This window comes from Lichenostomus cassidix, chromosome 3, assembly GCF_008360975.1.
Source record: "Lichenostomus cassidix isolate B80296 chromosome 3, HeHo_3.0, whole genome shotgun sequence".
Taxonomy (NCBI): domain Eukaryota; kingdom Metazoa; phylum Chordata; class Aves; order Passeriformes; family Meliphagidae; genus Lichenostomus; species Lichenostomus cassidix.
In genome coordinates, this window is record NC_139483.1 from 83593711 (window position 1) to 83612807 (window position 19097).

At 41.8% G+C, this 19097-nt stretch overlaps 1 protein-coding gene and 1 long non-coding RNA gene across 3 annotated transcripts in view; one reads left to right on the forward strand and one right to left on the reverse strand.

The window, feature by feature from the left end:
* The window catches only part of SMAP1 (small ArfGAP 1), an 87762-nt gene extending 76770 nt beyond the window's left edge, over positions 1-10992 (reverse strand). Inside the window, exon 1 of one of the 2 annotated variants that reach the window (XM_085056540.1) lies at positions 10720-10992. In XM_085056540.1, coding sequence (XP_084912666.1) covers positions 10720-10837 — 118 coding nt within the window. In that variant the 5' untranslated portion in view covers positions 10838-10992. The remainder of the gene's footprint in view (positions 1-10719) is intronic. The other variant, XM_085056541.1, reaches the window with a different exon arrangement.
* Positions 10993-11189: 197 nt separating this feature from the next.
* Positions 11190-19097, forward strand: part of LOC146440135 (uncharacterized) — a 15079-nt gene continuing 7171 nt past the window's right edge. Inside the window, exons 1-2 of the long non-coding RNA XR_014851045.1 lie at positions 11190-11564; positions 12632-12768. This is a non-coding gene — a long non-coding RNA (uncharacterized LOC146440135). The remainder of the gene's footprint in view (positions 11565-12631; positions 12769-19097) is intronic.

The following is a 19097-nucleotide window of genomic DNA, read 5'->3' on the forward strand; positions in this document are numbered from 1 at the left end:
GCATTTGAGTCAACACAAGATATCAGTAACCCTTCTACTGTAGCCTATCAATTCTCAATTCTTGCCTCAAATGGCTAGATTTGGTTCTTTTTGTCTCTGGATGCACAAATCACAGCAAGATTTCTATATTTCTTGAAAATTCAAAGCTCTACTACAGTCTGTATTTACTACCTTTTTAATCAGTTTGCTTTCTCATAAAGGACTTCAACTTTTAACAAACTTGAATCTGCATAGGCTGATACTTGCACTCTGGGAAGAAAAAGGAAACAAATTACAAGGTATCTGCAGTGGGGCTGAGTATCAGCTTGTAAGTGATACAACAACCGAAATGGATCTGAAGTAGCAGAGACTGGAAGGGACCGTGGGAGATCAGCTAGTCTAAGCCCCTGTGCTCAGAGCACAGAAAATGCAGCACATTTCTTAGGGCTGCTCCCAGTCAGATTTTTGGTGCTTCTACAGTGCATGCTCCACAGCCTCTACAGGTGACCTGATGCTACTCAACCTTTCCTGGAGTAAAACCAACAAAAACAAAAACAAAACAAACAAACAAACAAACCAACCCCCTTCTTATCTTTCAATGGAATTTACTGCGTTTTAACTTGCATTCATTGCCTTTTGGTCCTATCACCGGATATCACAGCCAAGTCCACCTCCATCATCTTTACTCTCTGTCACCAGGTATTTATACACAAGCATAAGAACTCCACAGCAGCCTTTTCTCCTCCAGGTTAAGTAATCTCAGTGCTCTCAGCCTCTACTTGACTGTAAGGCACACCAACCTTCTGCTTCACGCCACTTTGCTAGACTTGCTCCAGTCTGTCCCTGTCTCTTTGTACTGTGGAGCCCAGAACAGGACACAGCACTACAGATGCAGCCTCACAAGTGCTGAGGAAAGGATCTCCTCCCCACACACTGACCACTCTCCTCTGGAAATTCAGTACAAGATGATGTTTGCCTTCTTTGTGGCAAGGGTGCATTGCTGATTCATGACGAATTTTTGACCCACAGCATCTCTTCTGCACAGCCAAAAGCCCCTCCCTAGGGACAGAGCTGTGCATTTCCCTTTGTTGAACTTACTAACATTCTTGCTGGCTCATTTCTTCCACTTGTTCACTTGCCTGCTCCTGAGTAGCAGCACATCCATCTGGTTTATCAACCACTCCTCCCAGTTTTGCATCCCATCAAGCTTGCCAAGGGTGGGGTCTATCCTGTTGCACAGGTCATTAATGAAGATGTAAACAGTGCTAGCCTCAATAACAACCCCTGAGCTACACCAAAAGGGACTGGCCTCCCGCTCAACTTTAAGACGTCAATCACCACCCTGAGCCTGGCATTTTAGCCTTTAAGCCATTTTCAATCCACCTCACAGTATCTTTATTCAGAAAACATTTCATCAACTTATCAATGGGGAAGTTACAAGACAGTTTCAAAAGCCTCATAAAAGGTCAAGTTAAGAAAACACCCATTGTTCTCATCCACCAAGGTAGTCATCTGGCTTGGTTCAGTGTGGAAGGTTATCAGGTTGGTCACACATTACAGCCCTTTGGTTAATCCATACCAACTACTGCCCATTGTTTCTCTTCATGTGTTTTCAGGATTATTTGTTCTGTCACCTTTCCAGGGATGGAGGCAAAGCTGACTGGCCCATGGTTCCCTAGATGTTCCTTCTTGCCTTTTTCAGAGATAGTAAAGACATTTGCCTGAGCCCAGAGCCCGAGAACCATGTCTGCCACCCCTGCCAGTCACTATGACCTTAGTTAATGAGAGTCACCACAAAACTACCTTGGCCAGCCCTGTCTCAGTCCCAGCTGCATCCTATTAGAGCCCACAAACTTGTATACATCCGGTTTCTGTAAGTGATCCCAAACCTTATCCTCTTCTACTACTGAGAGTAAGCCTTCCATGCCAAGAATTGCTGAAAGCAAGTCTTGCTTGTAAAGAACATAGTGAAGAAGGCACTGAATGTCTCAGTTGTTTCCACAACCCTTATGACCAGTTCCCCTTCCCATTCAGAAGCAGGCCCACATATTCTCCATTCTTTTTTTTCTGCCCATTATCTGCACATGCCTCCCTCGTTGCCATTCACAGATTCCTTGTCATATTAAACTCCACATGGACATTTGGCTTTCTGACCTAGACACATCCTTGCATGCTCGGACAATGTCTCCAGGCTCTCCCTGGGCCACATGTCTCTGCTTCCACCTCCTGTATGTTTCCTTTTTATGTCCAACCTTTTTCAGAAGCTCCTTGTTCATTTAAGCAGGACCCCTGGTGCCTTTGCACCATTTTCTATTCATTGCAATATGCCACACTAGAGCTTAAAGAAGCAGTCAACCAGCTTTCCTGGCTCTCTGCTCAGAACCATCTTCCAAACAATTCTTCCAAGAGGACCCTCGAGCAGAGCAGAATCTTCCCTCCTGAAGATCATGGTTGTAATCCTACTCTTTGCTTTGCTGTCTCCAATTGAGATCCTGAATTCTTCTACCTCATGACCACTGCAGCCAAGACTACTCCTAACCTTGACATCCTCAATCTGTTGTTCCTTGTTTGTAATAAACAGGTATTCAACCACTTGTTTTGAGATATGGACATCAGGTATGCCAGAAGCTTACCTTAATTACTTATTCCCTACTGTGCTGTCCCTTCAGAAAATAATAAAGGTGGTTGAAGCCCCCTATAAGCATGAATGGCTCTGAACATTTGGCTCGAGTTGCCCGAGGAAAGCCTCATCACTATTCCTGACCCATAAGGTCTCAACTGGCTCACTCATCTCCAGGTAAAGTTGCAGGTAGCCCCACTGCTCTCAGAGCAAATGGCAACTCCCCTATACCACCATCCCAACCTGCCCTGCACCTGTACTTAGCCATTGCAGTCATCTAGCTGTGAGCTATGCCACTCAGCAATGCCAATAAAAATCATAGCTCAGTCCTAACTCATTTTACTCTGCCATAATATCTGAAAGCAACTTGCTGACAGTACAGCGATAATGGATTTAACTAGTCATACGTTCATTGGGCTAACTCTTCAGAACCTACATATGAAAATAAGAGATCACCAAACAACTTTACCTGTTCACAAGGCAAAGTCATTACGTCTTGGAAAATTTAGCTATGACCTCAAGAGAACCCCATGAAGTACCAGAACTCCTAAAGTAAAGCTGAATCATGCTCAAATGAACCTCACGGAGCCAGTCTAAGACAATGTGACACCTGAGCTAAACCAACTGCTGACTACTTCCTGAGTAATGTCTGATAATTGACTCTCTTAAATCCTATAGGATGCATGCATTAAAGAGAGAGTCACCTTTCCAGGAAAGGGCACTTCCCTAAAAGTCTGCTTATCACATAGATATATCTAATTGCTTCATCTGTATCATGTACAAGGACCTCTTAAGGCTGTAGCACAGTTGCTCTTTCTTTAAAGCATTCAGACCAAAGAGGGAAGATAGCATCACTGTTCGACAAGGGATATTCAGGAACAAAGCAAAGACCAGTTGGTATAAACAGCATCCTGCAGCAGCAGCAGCTTTTTTATGTCACTGAAGAGCGGCAGAATCACAGCTTTGGGACCACTTGAAGACACACACCTATAGCCCTGACCAAAAGAACTGAGGTGTTTTTCACTTCAAAAAGGCAAGAACATGGTCTCATCAATAGTAATAATCACTTTTCAGGAACTGTCCCACCCTTACAGTCCACACAACAGAAAGAGCTCAGACTGCCAATAACATCTGAATGTAGGGCAGCATACTAACCATGTAAGGATTTCTGCATCTGTATAATACACCTTGGAGAATATAAAGATTTGCAAAATAATTAAAAAATTTTAAAAACAAGTCCCACAAGCATTTTTATTAGTAGTAAGACGTTGAAAGGGACCTCTGGAGGTCACCTAATCCAGCCTCTTGTCACAGTAATGTTAAGTTCAAAGTTACATTATGCCGCTTTGGGTCTCATCCAGTCAAGATTGTTTAAGTCCCGAGTAATTGAAATTGCACCCACTTGGGTAAAAAGCTTTCAAGTTTGCAAATAACCCTGCTCTATTACCACCTAAACATATTTCTTGTGACTTACTTGAAAACATTTTTCTGCACTGTATGAATCAGGAGGTGGTAACAAGCCCCTTCCTTACAGGGGCCACTAGTGTCACCCAACACTGCAACACACCAGTCACAAGTCCTAAGCTAAGGACTTTGTCTCCCAGCAGTGAGGTGTCTTAAGGGCTCTTTTCTTGGGGGAGACAATTATCACTCTAAGGGCCATAACAGCAACTAATTCCTAAATTTCAGTCTCATCGAACAACACTCAGCAACAGGTAAGAGCACACAGAACAAAACCAGAGAATCAAGGTAGTTTTATTTAGTAACAGGGAATCAGGAAAAAATCCCTGGTAATAGCCGCAAGAGAGACTGAAGGGAGTTTCTGACCCCTAAGGGTCTATGAAGGCGCTATCTTTGACAAAAAGGCCAGAAAACTAACAGCTAAGTACCAGATTATCACTAGGACTTCTAGTGATACAGTTCCTTACTATTATTAGAGTTCAAGATATATCACTCCCTTTGCTAAGCTTAAGTAAGAATGACCCTGAATCAAAGTCCTTTGCCTTCATTATTCCTTATGGAAGGATACTGCAAAGCTTCACTGGACAGCCAGAGGCGTCCAGTTGTATCTGTCAATTCATATTCCAGTCTGTTACACTCACATGATCTTTACCAATCTGACATCACAGAAGCAATGTGAATCTTGCAACAGAAACACAGAAAGAAGTACTAGCAATTTCTTGATCCAAGTGACCTGCAGTAACATCTGATATTTGCAACAACTGATGCAGAATATCCCTACAACACAATCAGCTACAAGTAGGCTAGTACTTTGTGTTTGAACTTCACTGTAGGGCTAGAAATTACGCTGAAGATTATGTGTGGAACTGATCTCCAACATAATCCAACTGTGTTCCATTCCCCCTAGTGTCCTCTCAGGGATTTTTCCACCTCAGGAGAAGACAGGAAAGATCTTCACCTGAGGAGGGACAGCAGCCAGTGCCTTGCCCTAGTGTGAGCTCTGTTGATGAGCTGTCACAAGGCTCTCTTACACTGACAGTGAGCCAAAGCCGATGCCTTGCACAGGCTGAGGGCAGTGAGCTGTAGTTATCCATCTGCTTGAGGTTACACCTTGAGGAAAAAGTACACTATTTATTAAATTTTTATACAGGCAAATCAAGACAGTGAAGAGACCACACATCAAACAGGTAAACAGTAAAAGCAGCTTCACAAAAAGTGATGATCATACACAAATATTTAAGTTGGTCTCCCAGCCACAGAAGAGACCATATGCAAGACTTAAATGTCGACATAGAAGAGTCTGAACAGCAGTAAAAATATCTGGAATATCCCAGATTTCTTTTGACAGCTAGTTTTCTCACTTATTTAAACTACATTTTTTTCTCCCCCTCTGCCAAGAGACACTGTGTTTGGGTTTGGTTAGTTGTTAGGGAAGTTAAAGTTCAGCTCTAGCTACATAAACATAGGTACTACAATCTTTCCTGTCCAGTCTCCCCACACTCCCAAGAGCCTGCCACTCTTCTGACAGAAGGCCAGGTCTTCACACACAGATACTCAATGACTGTACAGGACAACTATAAATATTGAAAAGTATTTTTATTAACATTATAACCAAAGTAAACTGATTTTAATTTGGTTGAACAAGCAACAGTGTCAATGTGCTTCTTTGTACTAAGATTCTGGTAACAGTTCATTTGAACAGGCTTCTAGCACTACAAGGCATGAAGTAAGCAAATGTTAAAAAAAAAAAGTCAAAAAACACAAAACAAAAAACCCAGAGTGCTTCCTCTGATACAGAAATTTACTCACCTTTTCTGAAAGCCCAAAACATCTACAATTGTTTATACTGAAGTCTGCAAGTTTCCAATTATGTTATTTTAACTTGATTACAATTTAAAAAAATTCTCAAGCAGTTGACAGCTCAGCTAATTGCCTTCTTGATAGGGAGATAAATTTACAAGCAGACTTCAGTAGTCAATGCATTTGTATTAAAGACAGCATCCAAATACAAGCATAACAAACAGAAAATAATGTCAGAGAACACTCACTTTTTTCTTAGAAGGGGACGAAATATTCAGAAGAATAGAAGGACTGTCCATCTAAGCAAGCAAGCCTGTAAACTGAAGGCAATTAGTCTTGGTCTAGTCCAACTCTCTCTGAAAATGGGGAGGGTAAGACTCTGACTACTGCTCCTAAGGACGTTTGAAACCAATCTCCTTTTGTGCTTCATCACACACTTCAACTTCTAAGTACTTGATTCAGTATTTAGTATCAACATCCTAACAACACCAGCCTTGCTGCCAAGCAATAAAAACACAAGCCCAGGAGACTTCTAGCATATTACAAGTAGGTACTAACGACACAGAAATAGCAAATTATAACCCCTGTAGTCAAAGGGTCTCTAACTGATGGTAACAGTTTGGGGTTTTTTATTTTGGCTTCATTTGACAGATTTCTAAGAGGGGTTATTGCTTAAGGGATTCGAAAATCAGTATTGAAACATGAAAAAACGCATTACCCTCCCTCTACAGTGAAAAGTAAGAAAAATTCAAATGCTTTACAATAGCTTTAAGCATAGTCCACACACCTGACTCAGCTTCTCCTATATCCTTGCAATTCCTGCCAGCTTTACTTAGTTACACAAACAAAAGGATTACAAAGGAATTTCAGTTGCCTGTCTTTCAAAACTTCAGGGTGCTACTGTCAACATACCCTATTTCTTACAAATACCAGAAGCAGTAGTGTAACTACTTCCCAGTAACATAACACCGGGAAGACATCTACTGCCTTATGTAGACAGCTGTTCAGATAGGGATGTAAAGAACAGGCAGTACACAGACAAGAACTGCCTTGTCAAATGTCATCCCAACCTCCTCATTCTTCCAAAAGTCTCAGTGATTGCAAAGACAGTTCCAGAATCTTTGATTTTTAGGCTTCTTCCCCACAGAAGTATCATTTAGTCTTTCTGACAGCTGCAAGATTTACAATTTGAAGGTGACATATGGCAGCTACCGTCTGGCCCTACAACAGGTAGCTTCCAACACATTTTAGCAGCAACAGTCAGATTCATAGCAGCTATTTTAACAGGCAAAAGGCTAATACAGAATAAAAACCACTTCCAGAAATTGTTGCCTGAGTCAGCAATCCTAATTTTTACTTAATGCTACTCTGGCAGATGTGTCCTCAGCTATATTCTCCACCTTCCAAAGCCATCCAATGTATCTGCATACCTCATATTTGAAGAAGTAGACAGAAATCAAAAGGTAGATTTGTTCTCAATGCAAGACCACTGCTAATGACAGAAAGATTATTTTGAGGAAAACTAAGAAATAGTTTTTTTAATTCTTACACAGAGCAAGCATACAATAAACACTGGAAAGGTGCATGCTTCAGACTTCCTCGTAGGCAATGCAGATAGTGGCCCTATACCTGAGAGCAACGAAAGCTAACTCACTAACTTAGGAGTGATAGGATGGTAGTAAGTCTCAAAGAATAGCACCTAAAACAGATATACAAGTATAATCTGCACGATTTCCACAACCCTTGGATATGACTATTTGAAAAGAAGTCTATAGTAAATATAATACTTCAGGTTTAAGAGACACTATAATATCTAGCGTGAGAGAAAGGAATTAGTGATGACAGCCTCTTAGCTCCAGTTAAGTGTGCATGCTGAAATGACAGCTATCTGAAAGACCACACTGAAAACAAGGTTTTTAAGTATTGCCAGAATAAGATCCAAGACAATTGCAACTCACTTAAAACAACCAGAGTGAATCACTAAGATAATGTTACCCCACAATTAGGTGGACAGAAAAAGAAACAAAAAACAGAACTTGGAGGGTCCTACTGAGCAACAGAAAGGAGGACAGACAAAGGAGCAAAGTCCACACAAGAGAAGAAAGTAACAGAAACTAAAGCAGACAACATTTCAAAGAAAAAAGAATAAATTATACTAAGAAAACTAAAAATACGCTGAACTAGGGTAAACATTTTGTCATGAATGGCTTCATGTCAGTTTCTGCAGAATCCAGAATGAAGGGACTCTCCAGTGGAATTGACCATAGGGAACTCCAGACTAGTAACAAACACGACCAGAGATGAAAGGGATGCTGATAGTGTTGCAAGAGGTGAAGGAGACTGTCACCGGCTGGGCAAAGTCACACAGACAGCTGGCAGGCTCTGGTTAGCTAACAGAGCCACGTTAATAGCTGCTGCCTCAGACAGCTCTGCATTCTAATCCTAGCAAACTACAACTTTGCCAGGCAGCAGCAAGAAATGAGCACTCAAACACCATGGATTAAGCATGAAATATACTAGGAAAAAACAGCTGGTTGCAGCTTTTTCATTTCTTTTGGTAAATAAGAAGTTTCAACAAAGAATAATATAATAAGCAGGAGTTCAACAGTGGCATTGCATGCCCATGACAAGCTTCATTTTCATCTAAACAACTGATAAGGTTTCTTTTTTTTTCTGAGCTGTCTTCTGGAAGTATACAGAAATCCAGACTTCAGGGTATAGTGGAGGCATCTCAACATTGTCCACACAACTTTTCTTCCCAGAAGGGAACTTCCTAAACTTCAAGTAAGAAATCTACACAGACTGTATATGACCACATTGCAGTCAAGTGCCTTTAGAAAAGCTGCAACTAAAGCAAGTTTATTTTTCTACAGTGTCTCCTCCAACTATAAAAAATCCCCCAAACATACACAGTACAGGCAAAGTCAGATAGCACTATAAAGCTAATATGATCCAAGATTTAAAATAAAAATTGCTACAACAGGATGAAGCAAATGCAAATTAAACTTGAAGGGAGAAATAGAATAAATAAAAAAACCCACCAAACCACAAGTTCCTCACATTGCATCACCCAGTATTTTCATGCCAGCTTTCCTGGGGGACAGGGTGAAAGCAAGCCATGCTTCTGGCATACAGAGAGACAGCAAAGGAGAAGTTGAGCAAAAGGGAAAAGCAAGAAGCTTTCAGAAGTGCCATCAGATTTTGCAAGGTACCTAAGTAAAACAGTGTACTAGAAAGTTGAAAACTGAATCAATATGTACTAGCCAAAGACAGCCTGGTCAAGAGGTTGGTAGGTCCTCCAGAAGCTGAACAGAAAAAAACCAAATTCAAGATACACCAAAGCTTGATCTTACAAAAGAATGCACCAAGGAAAAGGAGAGTGAAAAAAACCCAACTAATTAACACGAATATAAGGTAAAGGAAGCTGAAAGTGCCAGCATTGCTGAACTGAAAGGGCAAAAGATACCAAACACCAAGGGCTATAGAGACTTACAAACATTTTGACCAAGTGAGAGTTAGAAAAAACTCAGAAGACAGAACAAGAAGTAATTGGGAGAATTCTGGATTCTAATCTTGAGCAACACAAGCCCTAAGGCCGATCCTAAAGAACAACATACATAGGGAATTCCATCAGCAAACAACTCCAAGCAGCATTCACGATGGAAATCCAAAGTGCAAATAATGCATAAAACATACAAATGTGCTTTTTCCAGAAAATCACTGGTCACAAAGAGTCTTTTACATGGTAACCAGATGTCAGGGGGCAAGAGGAGGTGTGTTAGAAAATAGTTAGGCAGAGTTACTTAGGAAATATAAAGACCCATTATCTTTGGTGTAATCCATATCATATGCTTCTAAGAGTTTATATTAGGAAAATACAGTCTTCCTTGTGATTGTGCACTGCATGACTTGGGTGCACAGTGAAAAAAAATATGCACAGCTAGGAAGAGAATTTACAAACACAGCACCATTTCTGGTTGCTCAAACGAAGCTCACTGTACTTCACCTCCACTTGATGTAGAGAAGGACTGAACAAGGCAGCTCTGGCATTAATCATATGGTGAACCCCTAGTTGTTATTCAGGAAGCATTACACTTAATAACTTACTGTGCAGTCACCTTATTTAGGGTAAGATCTTAATAAATTGACTCTATATCAAAGACGGATGTGCTACATTTTTCCATTTGAAAGCCACAGAATCCAAGGTAAATACGAATGCAAATACACATCTACTTTTATGCAGGAAAAAAAAACCAGACTAAAGCAATGTAAGATTTTATGTGATATGATCTTTAAAATTTCATTCATCACCAACGCCACATCTGTGACACATTTAACCAGCCAGACATCCAGATTCACAGAGCCTGGCATTTTGACTGAGTCAGCACGGCAAGGTATATTGTTTTGGACACACGACATTCAACTCATCTGGCACCTACCCCTGGCATCGGCCGGTCCCTTCCCGAAGGCCACAGCCCGCTCCGGATCGATACCTGGCAGCGCAGGAAGCGGACGCGGCCGTGAAACTTCAGGAAAGGGCTGGGCCAGTCATTGCATAAAGCCCCGGCTGGGGGCTCCTGGCTGGAGGACAAGGCAGCTACAGCCCAGCCCCTGGCCGAGCGGGAAGCGGCTGCCCGGGAAGGTCAGGCTGTCTGCCCGCCCGCGCCGCCGCTGCCCCCGAGCCCGACCCCGCTGCCGCCCCCGGGCCCGCTGCCGGGAGGAGCCGCCCGCCGGTCCCGCCGCCCCTGCGGACGTGGCGCGGCCCCTCCCCGGGCCCCGCAGCCGCCCCGAGCCGGGACCCGCCGGGGCAGGGCAGCGCCGCGCCCGGGCCGAGCCCCCGCGCCCCCCGCCCCGCGTACCCTTGGCCTCGCAGTCCGCGCAGTACTTGTTGTCCTCCTCCCGCAGCAGCTTGGCCAGGATGGCCTGGTGCTGCTCGTTCTGCTTCTGAGCCTTCTCCCGGCAGGAGCGGGTGGCCATGGCGGGGCTGGAGCGCGGCTGGAGCGGGGCCGGGAACGCTCCTGCCCTGGCGCGGCCACGGGAACCGCCGGCCGCGAGCGCCGACTTCCTCAACCGGAACTACTTGCGGACGCGGACGCATCCGTCTCTCTGCCTCCGCTCCCGCCCGCCGCCGGGACGGCGCGCGCGCACACGCCCACCCTCGGCCACGACAGCGCCTTATTCCGGGGGTGACAAATAGTCCGCCGCGTCCCTAACGCCGCGCCGCCATGTCGCCCCTTCGCGGCGCTTCCCGAAGAATAAAAACCGGCTGTAGAAGGGCACGGAGCGGTGCCCGAGAACAAGGGGTCACCTGGTGACCGCAGGTGATGTATCCATCCGCCGGCGCGTGACCCCGCCCCCCAGGTGGTGCCCGGGGGAAGGGCGGGGCCGCCGCACCTGTGCCGTGCCAGCCCCGCCCCGCCCCGCCCCGCCCCGCCCCGCCCCGCCCCGCCCCGCCCCGCCCCGGCCGGCCGTGAGGGGAGCGGCCATGGGCGCTGTGCTGCAGCCCGCGCTGCTCCCGCTTCAGGCAAATAGCCCGAAACACGCAGCCACGGGATCTGCCGGGGCATTGGGGCACCCTGTGTCCTTGGGGCAGTTGTCTCTTTCTCCAGGCCAGTGCTGGCGCGAGAAAAAAAAAGCACTTACAGCCTTTTGATTGAATGGACACTGCCATAGCTGGAACTTGGCCTCTGAGCGTTCTGCAAGGGTACGTGTTTCTGTCTGAAATAAAGCTTTACAGGCAGCAGAGACCTTACAATAAGGAAACTGGTGCTTTTCCACTCCTGAATAGGTGGTGAGTTGCTCTGGGGAAGTCAGGGTTGGATCCTGTTCTGTGAGTTGGACCCAAAGTACCTGCAGAAAAGCATGCCCCAGGCTGATTTTCTGGGACCAAGACTGCACCTCTGCACTTTGCCCCTCCCAAGTACCCTGTCTCTGTTATCCCCTTCCTCCGTTTTGTATCAGGTCCCTTTGCCTCTGTTGAGAACTCTGTTACAGAGTCTCTTCACCAGTAACATCCTTTTTGTCAGTTCAATTCTAGCTTGCTGTATTTTTTTGCCTCTAATCCAACCCTTCTGGAAAGAGCTGAAGCCTATATATAGCCTACAAAATACTTATGTGAGGCAGATGGAAATTCAGGTCTTTTCCCTCTCAGCCATTAAATTACTGCATCATTCTCTGTATCTTTCTCAGAGACAACAGTGAATCAAATATCCCCTAAATCTGGAAGAGTTGCAACAGAAAAATAATACATATCAAGTTAATTCGGAGTTAAACCATGACCTAACATGGGAAAACGTGTTTAAATCTCCCTTAAATAGAGAATTAAGGTCTGCCTATACACTGGGAGAGTCTCGTGGCCAGTGAGTTACTGGGTATGAGGTTGCAAAATGAGGATATGGAATAAATACATAATTCTGATAGAGGTTTTAGCATCCTACTTGGAGCAGGAATTAAGAATTAAAACCAGAACTACAGAATGGCACAGCAAATTTGAGCTCCAGCTGCCTTACAGTGCCAAAATACAATGACTTGCTGCAGCAGAAGGTGTGTAACACAAATGTTACTATATCCAGATATCTGCCATCAGCGCTTGCCTAGGGACTCAATTATTGGAGCACAGTAGTCCTGCCTGCTTAAACATGACATTAAACTGGACTGACTTTTTCTAACTGAATACTTTACCTACAAGCATATAACTGTTTTCTAGCCCAAAGTGGGTTTAATTATTGGGGTTTTTTGGGGGGTTTTTTTGGGGTTTTTTTTGTTTTTTAGAGAAACCACCTTCAGCTAGAAACTGAGTTTCTACTCCTTCCTGTCATCGCAGGACTTTGAGGAACAGGATGCTTTCAGAAAGACAAGAGCTGTGGGTAGAGACAGAAAAGGACATGAATTTGCCTCTCATATGCTAGGTAAGCAGCAGCATTGCCATTTTAGAAGAAAATAGTAGTTGCTTTTCTGTGTGACAGACTTGACCTGTAAGTTACACATAGTCTGAAACTCTCTGCCATATCACCAGAAGGCATTGAATAGCTTTAAGTTTAATTTAATGTGCATCAATTTCTCTGATTCTAAAAGAAATATAGTGATGCTTGCCATGAAAAGTGGCTATTGATCCAGTTGCTGTGCTTTAAAAAACCTACACAAGTGCAGACTTTGTTTTGTATGTGCTTTTGCCCTTAGTGCCTTAAACTAGAAGTTATATCTTGGTTGATGTGGGATATCATCTTCTAACTGTTGAGCATGAAGATGTGCTTCTTGTGTTCAGCTCTGAATATTATCCTTCTAAGTACTTCTGCTTCTGTAATGTAGTAAAGATATGAAATCATCTGCTTCACCATGGGATGAGATGAATAGGTTATTAATATTTTAATAGATAGTGCTTTGAAAACAGCATGCTGTAAATACATCATTAGGTGTTTCCCTCAGAGTTCAAATGACTTGAAGGAGAACAAAAATGTATCCCTTCTGTACCTTTGCTGCTTTTTCTAGATCCTAAAGCATAGCAGAATGTTGTAGGTGTGAAGTTATTGCTGGAAGCATTTTTCAGAGGGGGGGAAAAAAAGAAGAAAAGATGTCTTTCAGGGTACAGTATGATTTATGGAATGAGTTCAGGTCTGCCCACACCATGCTGTGACATGTAGTCTAGAGAGGCCAGAAATGTTGCTCCCTGAAAAGAAGATATACAGCTGTCATACTGAGCCTGTCAGCTCGGTGCCCTTTGCTTCACCTTTCATTAAGCCCTGTAGAGCATAGCCCATGCAATCCAGTTTTGGAATTGTTTAAGTACATGCCTTGTGTTTCAAGACCCATATCTTCAGAAATGAGTGAGTTTCACGAGGCTAACTGAATTTTCCATAAAGTAACTTTTACACTGGAGTTCTGTGGTTTGCAATGCTAGAGATTGTGTTGTGTTCAATAAAAGCAAAGATTTACTCAGCATGAGAAAAATCTCTCCCTAATTGTCACTGCTTGTCATCCTGCAGGCTATTCCACTGTTTTGCAGGGATACCTATAGATAACTTGTGAAGTTCATGTTGTCTTATAATCTAATAGCTGAAATTCACTGAATCTAGACACCTACCTTATTCAGAAATCATCCCATAAATCAGCTTTAAATAGTGTTTACTAATCAGGACAGTATTAGCATAAATTTGATTTAATGGGGAAGAATGTTTCAGGTGCAAAGTTATTAACTGGATTGAAACCAGGTGTTAAAATAGCTGTCTTTCTCTAATGCCTCATCTTCAAATATCGAAGTCCAGAAATAAACGAGGTTCCAGTTAGAGTTGTTGAGAATTCCTGATTCATAAGAAAGCTTGGTGCTTCAGATATTTTCATGGTCTTAAGAAAAAGTAATATATTTACATCCATATACATACATACATGTATATATACACACATATATATATACACATGCATACATATACATATATACACACACACACACATGCATACATATATACATATAACGTCCTGGAAAATGGACATTTCAGTAATGTTTCTGAAACTCAGCTCTTCCAAGTTGGCTCCCGAGGCTGCAGAGTCTGGGCAACCCATGGTGTCAGATAAAGTGGTAACTGTGGTCCTTGGCTGGCAGAGAATGGCAGAACCTGAAAAGCTGACTGTAACGACTGTGTTTCAGTTAACCCTTCAGATGCAATTTCTATCACAAAACTCAAGGAAATCTTAAACTATGAGCCAGTCACCCTGTCTACCCTTGATGGCCAGTGGAGAGAAACAGACATTCCTGAAGGTAGTTTGCCATGTTCTCTGACAGGTGTCTGACCGGGGTGAGCTGAATTACCATCTGGAAGGGCCTGTGTTTGAAGGAGGGGAATTACTTTCTTGATTGTTTGTGTCTCCTAATTGAGAATAAAGGGTAGAGAGGGTGACTGTCTCCTACCTGAGTGGGCAAAAGATGGACATTTAAGAAATGGATTCTCAGCATTGGTTTTAATTGATGAGAATTTTTTCAGCAATGTAGTTTGCATAGGAAAATTTCTGCCCAGCTCTAGCTCTGATATTTTCAATCAGAAAAAAAAACAGAGAGGAAGCCATAGTAACATCACATCTTTAGCAGAGAGTCTACTACTATACCAAGGGTTTCCTCATATTTTTAGTCTTTGTTTAAAAACAAGAATACAGCCCTGAAAACAGATGCAACAGTGTTAAAAGGTTCAGTAATTTTTACAAAAAAAAACAAACCCCAACAAAACATAACAAACCCCAGCCTTTGAAAATCAGAAAGTTCAGTTTTCAAAGTCCAATTTTAATTCTGTCGTGAAAAACCTTATTAATGTTAATATACAAGCCACATGTATATTTGAACATAATACATTAATTTATGCTTTACAAAACCTAAGCTATATAGGACAGAATATATTGATGCAATAAAAAGAATCCCTATACAATGCAAAAGATGTTGGGTACAAGACTTTCTAAACTATAGTTGAATATGCTATATACACAGGAGTAACAAGATCATGTCTCATCAGCCCCAAAATGGGTATTATGTGTTTGACAGCCTTGTAGGGTCATTGCAGTGGGAACTCTGGTTGATAAAGATTGTGGGCTTGCCCCAGGAGTGGCATGAGTCATGTGTTCTTACATGACAGTTCTTAGTTTGAGCACTGCCTGGCCAATAAACCAAACAGTGACAGTGTCACTCCTAAGATGGTTAAAAAGTATTAAAGGGCTAAGATTTATAGATGAGACTGCATTTTCAATGAATTCTAGTTTCTGTACAGCAACTTGACTGGAGAAATGAGATATTAGAGGCAGCAAATTTTTCTTCCAGTTTCTTGGTTCTTCCTTTATTTCTATTCAGAGACCAAGCACCTGCTATTAGATGAATTATTGACATTATAACATCTCAGATAAGGCAGTCTAATTTCTATAGCTGCTGAGCATTTGAAATATACTGAAATGGAAAGATTATGATGTGACTGCAGTTATGAAAATTGAGACAGAAATTCTGATGCTTCACCAACAGTCTTGTTTTCTTGAGAGTTATTAGTAAATCTGCATTTTAATTGTAAATACAAATTAATACCTGAGGGGGAAACTGCAAATTAAATAGAAGGATGACTAAATATATTTCAATGACCTTTGCTGTCAGTCATAATTGTGTAAGCTCAGAAAAAGAATACTGTAGAGCTAATATGCTCTGTTTTGAACTAGTGTATGGATTAGGCCACTATATTCTCATGTGAATTATAATGAAGGATAGTGTAGGTGTAGAATATAAGGAAATGTAAGCTCCATATGGTTCCAGTGGAAGCACGGAAGAGATCTTAAAAATTAAATGCTTTGCACTTGCCAAGATCATGGTGTATTTTCGGTTATTTAAGGCTGTTTGTATGTTTCAGTCTGAGTCTTTTCATTTCAATTCATCTCATTTTAAGACTGGGTTTTCTGAACAGAGGGACTGTTAGATGGAACTCTGTGAGTCACACATTTGGCTCAGTTGGGCTTTGAGGATTAGAATACCAGCCTTAGGTATCAGCAGTTGTTGATATCTAGCTAAGAAGAAGAGCAATAATCAGATGTAAAATCAGTTGCAAAATCATAAATTTGAAATACTAGGGAAAAATATGAAAAGAAAATACAAAGAAGGGGAGCTGAGCTCCATTGTTTCTCCTGTTTCATGTCCTGCTGTGCAAAAGGTTAGTCTTTGAAGCTTAAAAATGTTTTGTTGATGGGTAAATGATTAGATAGACACTAAAGCTAGGACAGTTTTTGATCTTCACAAATATTAATTTTAGCTCTTCAACAATAGGAACTGTGATTCATGTAGCCCATTTTTTCCCTCCAGTGAAGTAATGAACTTGCAGAGAGTGTGGGTTAAGGACTAGCTGATGAATTGCAAGCTTCAGACTTGCAGACAAAATAGAATCTAGATATACATAGCATTTGAGAGTTTTTTTCTCTACAACATTATGCTTTTCCTTCTCTTTTCTGCAGTATTCTTTAAATACTAGTGTGAATAAATCAGTGTTTATCTTGTCAATGCCCTTTATGATAATGAGTGATTAATAATTGTGTGCAATATCTTGTTTGGAAGTCTGCAGTGGTCCTGCCAATTCTACCAACTTTTGTTTTAGAATCATCCTCAGAAAAGTGGAAAAGTTGAGAGCAAATATTTTTAATACTTTTATTTTACTTTTCCTTCTTTGAGATAATTTCACACTGGGGGAGACTGAGGGGGTAGGGTTATAGCAAATCCTACTAGTTTCTGAGTGTCTCTGAAGTCCAGAGATGCTGAAGGAGAATCATTTCTACTTCAAAAGCAGGATATTTTCAGTGAGCAGTGAGTCTTTTATCAAGAAAAGAATGTCCATAGCACTCACAAGCTGAGCTTATATCTGCAGGAAAACATTTTTCCTCAGCTACTGGATACTCAAGAAATGAGAAAAGTGATTTGCTATACAAAAGAAAAAAAATGCGCTCTTCCTTCAGTCCCTCTGTGATCTGTCACTTGAGAAGAAACATATTTGGATGTGTTCCCAGGGCACTGGCTACATCTGGCAGATAAAAAAATCTCCTGTGTGTCTATCTCTTGAAGCATGAAGCCAGTGATGGCTGATGTGATGTTTTCCTTGGGTTTTGTACAAAACATGCAATTATACTGCACAGGAAGTGTTATGTCAGAAGAATATGAGCTCTGACTCCAGGAATTTGCAGCTCTCAGAGAGCTGCATGGCCCTGCACAGAGTGTGCAGGAGAACAGGAAATCTCTGGACAGGCATCTGACTGGGATTCCCCCCAGCTGACTAGTTTGCTTCAACTTTTTAATCCTGGCTTTAGGCTGACTCTGGAATTCTCTCCAGGTCAGATCAAGTTTTCACAGAATAGGAAATATTTTGTGGAAAGCCCCTCATAACTCACTTCTTTTCATCAGGAGTTTTTCTCTCCATGCAGAATCTATGTTAGTCCTTTGCCCCCGAGCTCCTTCCTTTCCTCTCCTTGTTATGCTTTGTGGCACTGGTTACTTCTTGCCTGCCATGTTTGTCTTTACTGACACAGGCCCACACATATACATGTCATGTAAAATAGAAAAATTACCATTCCAATGTCTGTGCTTTTATTATTAGAGCATCTTTGATATCAGAGTGCTGCTCAAAATACTTGTACAGAAGAGCAACGGGGATTTTCTAAATGCAGTATTATTTTGATAGTTTAAAAATAGGCTTCTATCTTTAGAAAGAATATTGAATTTTGTCTTTTATGGCTTCATGATTCGTTGTTATGACAGACTTAATCAATCTGATGAGTCCATGTTCAGTGTTCTGGCAAATATAATCAGCCCTGGAGTGTTTTCTTACTCCCCAAAGGCATATTGTTTCTGTGTTTATTTCATTCTGGTTTTTTATCTGGAAAACATATTTCTTTTTCTTGAAGTGTACAGTTCTGAGACATACATTGAAAGCCATGGGTTTAATTTACTGACTATGAAATGATCTTTTTATTTAGGAAGTCAAAGGAGAAGGTTATTGAACAAAAGTCTAGCAAAGTAATGGGTGCAGAAGTCACAGAGAGAAAAGGGAAAAGATTGATCTTTTAAGAATCACAGAGCAGATTTAAAGACAGTTTGTAGTAATAAAAAAGACAGTTAGAAACTCCAAGACAAGTCCTATGCCTCATTTCTAAAAATGATCTACACAATGTACACTTGTTTTAATGCCAGATGAAGATCTACTTTCCACAACTCATTTCTTGTTTCTGATCCTTCATTTTGTGTTTTTTAATGTCACTTGTCTGCTGGATTATTCAAGGGCCTTTGAAGTGCAGAAAGATTGTCTATTTTCAGGTTTTACTCCCCTACATAGTTCCAGCATGCAGTGCAAGTCTTTGGGGGTGGGATTTGTCTCCTAAAAACATGGAGCTTGTAAGTGAGTACTATAAAATAATGAATAAAATAGAAAGAAGAGATATTCAAGACTAAAAAAATTAAGTACTATAAGTGTATCTTATATGTGATGTTGAGACTACTAAAGAGGATCATTTAAGAAGCACTGTGTTTTTTTTAATTAATTTCAGCACCTGATTCTGTGAAGGCAGGTAGTGCATGAAGCAGCAGAGCTGAGCATTTCTTTTCCTCAGCAAGTGCAGGACAGAGCCTGTGGTACAGAGTGGGGTGTACCTTTCCTGTTGCAGGAAAGGCACGAAAAAGCTACACAACACAGCAGCAAGTGCTGCTTCATACCAATAGCTTTGGTACCTTACTACACCCTGCTCA